At 60.2% G+C, this 9,867-nt stretch overlaps 1 protein-coding gene across 1 annotated transcript in view; it reads right to left on the bottom strand.

Moving 5' to 3' along the window:
- Window positions 1-9,866, bottom strand: part of NPR1 (natriuretic peptide receptor 1) — a gene marked incomplete at its 5' end in the record, with an annotated part of 13,074 nt that extends 3,208 nt beyond the window's left edge. The window contains 20 exons of the mRNA XM_005867700.2: window positions 30-128; window positions 334-508; window positions 940-1,008; window positions 1,141-1,264; window positions 1,343-1,489; window positions 2,314-2,482; window positions 2,748-2,903; window positions 3,187-3,343; window positions 3,445-3,516; window positions 3,760-3,864; window positions 4,289-4,366; window positions 4,516-4,590; window positions 4,959-5,079; window positions 5,902-5,986; window positions 6,181-6,316; window positions 6,818-6,909; window positions 7,275-7,410; window positions 7,821-7,934; window positions 8,805-9,004; window positions 9,683-9,866. Of these exons, the coding sequence (XP_005867762.1) occupies window positions 30-128; window positions 334-508; window positions 940-1,008; window positions 1,141-1,264; window positions 1,343-1,489; window positions 2,314-2,482; window positions 2,748-2,903; window positions 3,187-3,343; window positions 3,445-3,516; window positions 3,760-3,864; window positions 4,289-4,366; window positions 4,516-4,590; window positions 4,959-5,079; window positions 5,902-5,986; window positions 6,181-6,316; window positions 6,818-6,909; window positions 7,275-7,410; window positions 7,821-7,934; window positions 8,805-9,004; window positions 9,683-9,866 (2,494 nt within the window). The remainder of the gene's footprint in view (window positions 1-29; window positions 129-333; window positions 509-939; window positions 1,009-1,140; window positions 1,265-1,342; window positions 1,490-2,313; window positions 2,483-2,747; window positions 2,904-3,186; window positions 3,344-3,444; window positions 3,517-3,759; window positions 3,865-4,288; window positions 4,367-4,515; window positions 4,591-4,958; window positions 5,080-5,901; window positions 5,987-6,180; window positions 6,317-6,817; window positions 6,910-7,274; window positions 7,411-7,820; window positions 7,935-8,804; window positions 9,005-9,682) is intronic.
- Window position 9,867: the final 1 nt, after the last annotated feature.

Here is a 9,867-nt window from a genome sequence, read left to right as displayed (position 1 = left end):
GGGGGGGGGGGGGGGGGGGGGCAACATACCTTCCCCGTTAGACTCCATTCTTGAGGCCGTGTTGACTGTGTCCCCAAAGAGACAGTAACGGGGCATCTTCAACCCTACCACACCAGCACACACGGGTCCTGGAGGGAGGAAGCCCGTCAGTGAGGGGGCTGGAGGGTGTTTGGGGAGGGAGGGGAGGAGGGAGGGAGGAGGAGGGAGGGCGGCCACAGGGCGGAGCTAGGGCGCTCGGGGAGAGGCAGGAGGCGCATCTGAGACCAGAGGAACGAGCCTCATTCCCGCAGCTCAGCCTTCGGAAGCCCCCTCCCCGCGCCTTGGTGGCCTCACCTGTGTGGATGCCGATGCGCAAGCGCAGCTGCTCCTGGGGCCGGTGGCGGATGTGGAAGGAGCGCACGGCGTCCAGCAGCGCTAGGGCCATGCGGGCCACCTCGCAGGCGTGCAGCCGCCCATTCCGCACCGGGAGCCCCGACACCACCATGTAGGCGTCGCCGATCGTCTCCACCTGCGAGGGCGGGAGAGGGAGCAGGACCTGAAGGCTGGAACGTTCCCTTCCCTGGGCCGACCCCAACCCCTCGTGTACCATCATTCTGAACTCCCACCTGCCGGGCCAGGCGTCGTCGCCGATCGTCTCCACCTGCGAGGGCGGGAGAGGGTGCAGCACCTGAAGGCTGGAACGTTCCCTTCCCTGGGCCGCCCCCAACCCCTCGTGTACCATCATTCTGAGCTCCCACCTGGCTTTCCTCATCCCCCATCCCTCCATCCCCCTCCCCGCCCGGTTTCTCTGCCTGCCCCTGGGTCTCCTTGTGATAGATACTCTCTCTCCCCATGTACCTTGGTCTCCTCTCAAAGATTCTATTTCCTCCTTCCCGTCACCTCTGTCTGACTCTGCCCCGGGGTCTGTCTGTCCCTCTCCATCCACACTCACACTCTCACCTTGTACACATCGAAGTTGTCTATGACGGCATCGAAGCAAGTGTACAGGTCATTGAGCAGGGTCACCACCTGGAAGGGAAGAGTAGGGGCTCCACCTGGGCTTGGGTGGGAAAGGCGGAACCCGCAGGCAGGCCTACGGGATGGCGATGGTGGACCAAGCACACCTGCCTGGTCTTCACTCGTGGCCGCTCCCTGACTCACCTGCATGGGTGTGCTCTCGGCGGACAGGGCTGTGAAACCCACAATGTCACTGAAGTAGATAGTCACGCTGTCAAAGGCTTCGGCCTCGACGGTCTCGCCGCGCTTCAGCTGCTCAGCCACTGAGCTGAGGGGTCAGGGATCAGAGGGTGAGGTGGGGCTGGCACGGGGAAGGCAGGGCACGTCGCCGGACACGGGCACTCACTGAGGCAGGATCTGGTAGAGCAGGGCCTCGGCCTTCCGCTTCTCCTCCAGGTAGGCCTGGGTCCGCTCCTCCACCAGCTCCTCCAGGTTGTTGGCGTACTGCTCCATGCGGGACAGCAGGTTGTCCAGGATGTTGCTGCTGTTCTCTCTGAGGGCGGGGAGCAGCAGGCAGGGGTGAGAGAGTGCCCACCCCAGGCCTCCACCGGACCCAGGCTCCCAACCCACCTCCCAAGGGCAGTGGGGACAGTGGGGGCCCTGGAGAAGGCTGGGGGTGAGGGGCACCACAGGATGGGATGGCAGGGGAAAGGGTAGGAGGAACGTTCGGGTCATCTTTGAGATGCCAGGGTCAAGTATGAAGCTCCAGGCACAGATATTTTGTTGGAACAGTGAGTTAGAAGGCGGCAGAGGAGGTGGGAAGGGACTCGGATTGACTGAGAACGCAGCAGGAGGGCACACAGGCTCCGAGGTGCATCTGGAGGCACTGGGCCCCAGGGTGGCGCCCTGGGCAAAGGAGTTCACAGGGTGGGGCGGGAGCTCCCGCGGAGGGGAGGGGCCCCGTGTACTCTGCACACCAGGGAAGACTAGGGGCCCTGGGGGCTGAGCAGGAGGGGTGCGGGTGGCTGTGTTGTGGGAGGAGAGGGGATGAGAGGTGGGGATCTGTGGGGACATCTGGGTCATTCAGTATTCACATGGGGGGCTGTGAGGCTGTGGTGCTGCAGTAGCTACTGCAGGGATGAGACTTTGTTATTTTAAAGAGAGAGAGGAATGCGGGGGGAGAGAGAATTTGTTGTTACACTTATTTATATGTTCATTGGTCGATTCTTGTATGTGCCCTGACTGGGGATCGAACCCACAACCTTGGGACGATGCTCTAACTGAGCCAGGCAGGGATGAGACTTAAGTGGGGGGTATATCGTGGGGGGGGGGGCAGACAGGGGAGGCTAGGGGTGCTCCATGCCTAAGGCCAGCGACCTGTTAAACTTTCTCAGCATCGTGCGGATCTGCTGGAAGGGCGGCCGCTCCTGCGGGTCTTCAGCCCAGCACCTCTGCATCAGGTGCCCCAGTTCCTCCAGGTGACTCTGCAGGTCCAGGGAGGGCCGGAACGGGGGCTGCTCACCCCGAGTCACCCGCTCGATGATCTCTGTGTGGTGGGAGGAAGGGGCTCAGTGGCGGGGCCAGCCAAGGGCCTGTCGAGAGATGGGCTGGGGAAGGCCAGGACCCGGGCTTGGGGCAGGAGAGCCCTGCAGGGAACCGACTCAGTCATGCCTCAGGGTGACTGGCAATGGAGCAACGGGTGGTGGCTGGGCTTTGCAGGAGGAAGATGTGGTGGCATTTCCAGGCGTCTCTCTCTGGGGCTGAGGTAAGTTGAGACTGAGGCAGGGCTAGGGGACAGCATGTCCTCTTACCTTTGGGGCTGAGGTCCAAACCTTCCACGTGGAATACGCCACTTCTCAGGGCAATCTCCTGAAGGATGATCCCAAAGCTGTAGATGTCACCGGCTTGGGAGCCCCGGACGGGGGGTGAGGCCATTCGCAGGAGCTCGGGGGCTGTCCACAGCTTTTCTGCGGGTCAGAGGTCAGGGGTCACAGGGTGAAGGGCCCAAAGCTAAAGGGAAACAAGGCTAGAGCCAGAAGGTTGGTCTGGGACTGATCTGGAGACACCAAACGAGTGCTCGAGCTAGACGAGGCCTGGAGACCACTTCGTTGGACTCCTCGTTCTACTGGTGAGTGAGCTGAGCAAGCGTCAGGAGAGGCGTGCGTGCTCAGGCCCATCAGAGACCAGGCACGGCCTCCCTGCTGGGCTGGCCTTCAGTCAGGATTGGGGACAGCGGGGGTCTGAGCTCACTGGCGTAGAGGGTGTGTCCTTGGTCAGGCTCTGGGTCCCTGAAGCTCTCGAGCCCATAGTCAGTGATCTTGAGCACAAATCGACCGTCTACCACACAGTTGGAGGACTTGAGGTTCCCGTGGGAGCAAATGGCCCCACTGTGCAGGAACTGCATGCCCTGGAGAACGTGGAGGCAGGGTTCTGGGGTAGGAGTGGGACTTACAACCACGGCCAGAGAAGCACGCCTCCCCCACGTCCAATGGGCTCTCCTGGACCTACCTTGACGATGTCATTGGTGAGCGAGTACCGGAACATCCAGTCCAGGGTGATGCTCTCGTTTTCCAGAATGTCCTATGGGCAGCGAGAGTCAGCCCTGTGCCCTGCAGACTCCCCCTAAGAGGAGTGCAGGGGCCCTACTGCCGTCAAGTGGCAGAACAGGACAAAACTTTGTATTTACTTTAGTGCCACTGCCCCCCCCCACCCCCGCTCCCATTTTACAGATGGGGCAAATAAAGGTCAGAAAGAGAGAGGGGCCTGCCTGGGGCTAGAGCCAGGGCTAGACCCAGGTTTCCTGACTCCCCTGGATCCCCTCACCTGCAAGCTTCCACGGGGGCAGTACTCAGTGAGGATACAGATGTTGGGGGGATCGGTGCAGGCACCCACAAACCTGGTCAGGTGGTCATTCTGTATATCCCGCATCTGCAGGTGGGAGCCAGCATCAGGAGCCTGACAGAGACCTCACTCCTCAAGTTGTCCCCCACCCTCAAGGACCACTCACTCTTCTTAACTCTGTATTCATTCTCCAGACATTCTAGGACCTTCCCTGGTGATTCCCACCCATGTTCTGTGGCCCACCATCCCTCCAAATCTGCTCCCTACTCCCTCTGCCTCCCAAGCCCTCCACCCGCCCAGGGCATCAAGTATGGCCCCTCGAGGACCTTCCTCCAGGACATGTCCAGGTGTCCTTTCCCCATCCATGACGCCCTCCTCCCAGGCCAACATGCAAGGGCCCGTCCCAGGGCTACAGACAACCCTGAGGTCCCTCCATAAGCAGTGCTGTTGGCCAACCTCCCCTGTCCCCCTGGGATGCTCCCCCAGCCACTGCCTCACTCCCCTACATTACATGCTTCAGCTCAAACAGGACTTTTCTTGTCAGCTCAATGCGTTTACGGTTCACACTTTTCACAGCCACGAGGTTGCCCTGGGCAAGGAATGGAGACAGTCACTGTGAGGAGATGGGAGTTCCCAAATGCCCTGGCACCTGCAGCTGCTCCTCACAGCCCACCATGCCTCCCGGCCCTCCCTGTCCTGGCAGAACAGCCTGCCCCAGGCCCCAGGCCCCGGGCCCACCTTATAATACGCCGTCTTGGCAAAGACCTGGAACTGGCCCTCTGTGGTGAGGAGGGAGCCGTAATTGGAGCCTCTCTGAAGGGAGGGAGAGCAGGAGGGACGGTCAGCCCATGGGCCCCACCATGGGCCCCGCTCTCCCTACTAATGGCTTGAGCTTGGTCTTCACTGCCTCCTTCCACATCATGACACCCTCCCCTCACTTGCTTTTTCCCTTTAATGTATTGTCACATATACGATCTCCAACCTTTGAAGGAGTCTCTACAGGAGGCTCTTAGATGTAACCATTATCTGAGTCTCAGAGAGGGGCCGTGACCTGCCCAAGGTCACACAGTGAAGACAGCTGGGGTTAGAACCCTGCTCTCTCCCTGACCCATCAGGCACTGCCCTCCCCCCACCCCATCCCCAGCTGTCCCTCAAGTCCCCCCCAACACCAGCGTTCTCACCCCACTCAAGGTCAGCCGGCTGCCCGCACTCCGGAGGTGCCTCTCCAGGCTGCTGGGCTGCAAGTCCTCCCAACGCACCCGCCACAGCTCTGAGGCCAGTTCCTTCTCCAGCTGCATCTTCCTGAGGCATGAAACTGGCCTCTGAGCCCCTGACCCGCGTGGGGAGCTCTGACCCACAGCCCCTTCCCAGAGCCCTGGCACCACTGCCTGAGCCGAGCGGAGAGCAGCCCCACTGCTCTGGGGGGCAGGTCTCAGGACGGCCCCTGGGCTGAAAGCCGGGAGGCGTGGGTGAAATTCTGCCTCACCCGGACCTTGGGGCAGTCACTTTATTTCTTTGAGTCTCACATCTTCTTGTCCAAATGTCCTCATTTGGAAACGGGGAACCTCGATATTTGTTTCAAAAACATTGTGATAAGAATGAAAAGCGATGTTGTGTGGGAGGGTCTCTACATAGCACGTGATCAGCCAGCACCGATTTTCTCCCCTCCCTCTATCCTTCACTTCTCCCCAACTTCCGTTTCTGCTCCACTGGAAGGCAGGCACAGGGCTCCTTCACCTCTCTGGATGCACAGGGCTCATCAGCCCTGCCCTGCTAACAGGGGCCCGATCCCAAAGGGTCCGAACCACAGCTTCTCATCTCGTCAGCAAGAGCAGGGGGGACAAACCGGCCCCTGGGCCAAGATCCAGGCCTTTATGATGCCATGCCCCCCACCCCCCCTGCTGTCTGGGATCACCTCCCTCTCCCTGGGCACTCCTACCCGTTTCCTCCTTTCTTCCTTGTGTCCTAAAGCTTTTTAGTCTCTTTTCTCCTCCATCTCCAGCGGCCTCCCCTTCTGTGCCCGCACCCTTCCTCCCTTCCCTCTGCATCCTTGCTGCCTCCCCCGAGTCTGGTTGGTTCTCCAGGTCTCCCAGCCTCACCCACCACCCTCACCCCAAGGCTCACCTGTATATGAAGATGGAGACGATCAGGATGCTGAGCAGAGAGAGGCTGCCTACCAGCGCCAGCACCTCCAGGGTGGAAAAGTGGGCTGTGGGAGAGTCCGAGTTGCAGCAAGAAAGAGTTCGGTTAGACAGCAGGAGGAGTGCCTTCTAACGGTCAACCCGTGCACTCGGATGATGGATGAAGGGAAGGAAAAGGCAGGAGTCTTTCCAGAAAACTCTCAGTGTGGGGGGAGGGGAGCAGTGTCTCAGCATGGAGGCCTGGATGGCAAGGGGCAGGCACCTTGGTTACAGGCAGGGTCCTCGTTGTCAAAGCCGCACTTGGGGATGTCAGGAGGCGGGTATCCCAGGGGCCAGTGCAGTGTGCGCCCTGCCACCGCCACCAGCTCCTGGGAAGTCCCGTTGTAGTTCAGGACGACCTATGGGGGGGGGGGCAGGCACGGTGAGCGGGCAAGACCTCCTGTCCTGTCAGGTAGTCCTGCCTCCCACCTACCCCATCTCTGCTTCCAGGCCCTTTAACTGGGATGTCAACCCTGTATCAAACCCCTACTGTGAGTGACACAGAGACCCCATACCCGTGCCCCATGTCATTAGAGTGGAATAACGAACACAGTGTGTGTTCACCTTGGCTCTGAGCTGCCCGTCTCTGTGGGAGGGGTTCTGTGACCTTAGGAGACACTGGACTTCCTGAGGGCAGGGCTGTGCTCCCTCCTCAGACATGGGGTTCCCCAAGGGTAATGCCTGTGAGTCCCTATCGTTCTGGTTGATCCCCCCACTAGAGCTTTAATCCAGCATAGTAGGTAACTTCAGAGTAGACAGATGCCCTGCCAGGGCTGGGGTGCGGGGGGCGGGGGAGGCCGGGAGAAGAGGGGTGAGGTGTCTTTCTCAGTTGGCATTGTCTTCTCCGGGCACAGCCTTACCCGAAAGTCACTAGTCTCAGGATCCATATCCCAGAGGGAGAAGTCAGTCTCTCGGTCTCCATTGCTGTCGATTTTCAGGTGCCCTGTCACACCTGGGGCGTGGGGGAAGATGGCTGTGTTTTGAGGGAGTGGAAGAAAGTTCAGGGACCCCCCACACACGCGCACACACCTCATCTGATCCCTTGATTGTCTCTGCCTTGCCCTCCAAACACACACACACACACATATATGGAATGATAATAAAAGGGACAGACGCTTTAGCCACAGGACTGATTGGCGCTGGATACTTAGAAGGACTTCTTGATGGAGCTCAGAGAGAGGGCAGGAGGGCCTACAGGAAGCTGCGGGAGACTGGCGGGGGCGAGGGACTGCCCGTGCCGCTGGACTAGAGGCTCCCCACGGCCTCCCGCCCGGTGCAGTCCCAGGCAGGCCGTTCTCGCCACCTCCAGGCCCTGACCTTGGAAGCTCCGGTTCCACATCCGCTGAGTGATGCCCTCCCCGTCGGTGACGGCTCCCCCATGGGCCAGGGTCTCTGTCACCGCCTGGACGAAGAGCAGGAGCCCGTCGTGGAAGGACGCCGGGATGGTGTTCACCTGCGGGGACAGCAGAGCCTCACTGGGGTGGGACATGTGGAGGGCACACAGTGGGGTGCTGGGGGGAGGCACTGGGAGGTGCTGGGAGCTGGGAAGGGGATGGGAGAAAACGTCCCCACAGGACAGCAAGGTTTTGCTATCGATAAGATGCCTCTGCATAGACCACCGCTTCGCATCCCGCTGAGCAGGTGGGGCAGGACAGATCACTTCCCTTTGTGAGGACCTGAGATTCGGAGGTTGAACTGGTCAGCGCCACCTCCCAACCCCCAGAGATACAGAAACAAGGGGCAGGGAAAGAAGGGGAGGCCTGGGGATCCGGGGATGGCTGAGAGGACAGGGTGGAGACTGGCAGAGGGCCATGGAGTGGGGGCTGGAGGTCCACAGTGGAGGGTCCCAGGGCCCCGTCCTACCAGGCCGTCCTCCAGGGTGAAGTTGAACTGCTCATGAGCCAAGTGCTTCAGCTGCTGCAGGAATTCCACATACTCAGGGTTATCTGGCTCTTTGTATGTAATGATTTTGGCAGCCTGAGGAAGGGGTCAGTGGAGAGGGGTGAGCTGGGCGCTGACCCACCTTCCCAGTAGCCTGGGCCCCACCTCCCAGAGCTGCATCTCTGCTCAGCTTAACATCAAACTGGACCCCATATCCTGGGTGAGGTGCTGACTGCTCCAAAGCAGGGGACCCAAAGGGATGGCTTCTCCCAGTCCAGTGAGTCTGCAGGACTTGAACATCCTTCCACCTCAAGCCTACGCGCACATCCTCTTACCCTCCTGGCTCTGAGCCCCCTGTCCCTCCACACACCTCTGGGCCCAGGCCCTCGCCCTTCGTCACCTAATTCCCTATGAGCATCAAGAATTTCTTTTCTGCCCTGGCCGGTTTGGCTCAGTGGATAGAGCAGTGGTTCTCAACCTTCTGGCCCTTTAAATACAGTTCCTCATGTTGTGACCCAACCATAAAATTATTTTCGTTGCTACTTCATAACTGTAATGTTGCTGCTGTTATAAATCGTAATGTAAATATCTGATATGCAGGATGGTCTTAGGCGACCCCTGTGAAAGGGTCGTTCAACCGCCAAAGGGGTCGCGACCCACAGGTTGAGAACCGCTGGGATAGAGCGTGGGCCTGCCCACTGAAGTCTCCCAGGTTTGATTCCGGTCAAGGGCACATGCTCAGGTTGTGGGCTCAATCCCCAGGAGGGGGCGTGCAGGAGGCAGCTGGTCAATGATTCTCTCTCATCATTGATGTTTCTATCTCTCTCCCCCTTTCTCTCTGAAATCAATAAAATATATTTTAAAAAAAAGAAAGAACTTCTTTTCTAGAATCATTTCAGATAATGCAGGACCCAGTGCCCAGAAACTACGTGTCACCAGTTGAGAGTCGCACCCCCTGGCACTCACCTGAAAGGCCCGGTGGGCACTGACATCCTGCCCATCCCCCCGCTCCCAGGGCCTGCGGGAGCCAAGGCCCTGTGCACCTTGCAGGCTTTGCCCGAAGAGATCCAGGTGGAAGAAAGCATAGTCCTCCCCGCTGAGACCAGCTTCCAGGGCCAGAAGCATCAGGGCTCTGAAGGTGTCCGGGGAGCTGCAGATGTAGATGACTGGGGAGGAGGGGGCGGGTCAGAGAGAAGCCCAGGTGTTGGGGAGGGGGAGACTCTCCAGGTAGGGAAGCTGGGGCACCAGGGGGTCGTTCAGAGACCTTGTGGTCGTTGGGTGGACCTCCGGCCTCGGTACAGGCTGTGGCAGGAGGAAGATGGAGAAGGGAGGAGGTGGAGGTGGGAGGGAGAAAGGAGCAGAGGTGGGGGGAGGTCGGGTCAGGAGGGGAGGCGGGAAGGAGGGGAAGGCCAGCTGGAGAGGGGACTGGAGAGGAGCTGGCGTGTGGGAGCAATGGGAGGAGAAGATGGAGGAAGGAACGAGGCTGTTGGGAAGAGAAAATGGGCGAGAAAAAAGGGATGGGAACTAAGCCAGGAACCTACTACGTGTCAGGGTGGCAGCAGGCACCCCTTCCCGCCGTGAACTCGCTAGGAGCTGGAGGGCGGGAAGGAGGTGGGGGAGTGGGGTAGGTGGGAAGGGAGAGGGCCACGGAACCGGGAAGAGAAGGGGGTGGAAAAGGAGAAGGAAATGGGAACTCAGAGCTGGAAAAGGCCGGAGAGGCCGAGACAGGAACGAGGAACGTGAGGAGGAGGAGGAGGAGGAGGAGATAGACCGGCCGGAGGAAACAGAGGACGTCCAGGAACCTCCCAGGGTCCGAGGGGCTCTGGGCCCCGTGCGCCTCTCACCTCGGCCCTTGCGCTGCACGGTCCGCAGCAGCTTGGCGTAGTGGTCGCGGTCGCCCTCGGCGAACTCCAGGTGGTCCACCGTGATGTTGAGACGGTCGCGGACCCGCAGGTACAGCCCCTCCACGACGAAGAAGCAGGGCTGGTCGTCGCCCGGCCGGTAGGCGTAGAGCACGAGCGCCCGGCGC

This window comes from Myotis brandtii, unplaced genomic scaffold (genome assembly GCF_000412655.1).
Source record: "Myotis brandtii unplaced genomic scaffold, ASM41265v1 scaffold250, whole genome shotgun sequence".
Classification (NCBI taxonomy): Eukaryota; Metazoa; Chordata; class Mammalia; order Chiroptera; family Vespertilionidae; genus Myotis; species Myotis brandtii.
The sequence above is the reverse complement of the archived record's forward strand: the minus strand, read 5'-3'. Positions and strand labels throughout refer to the sequence as shown.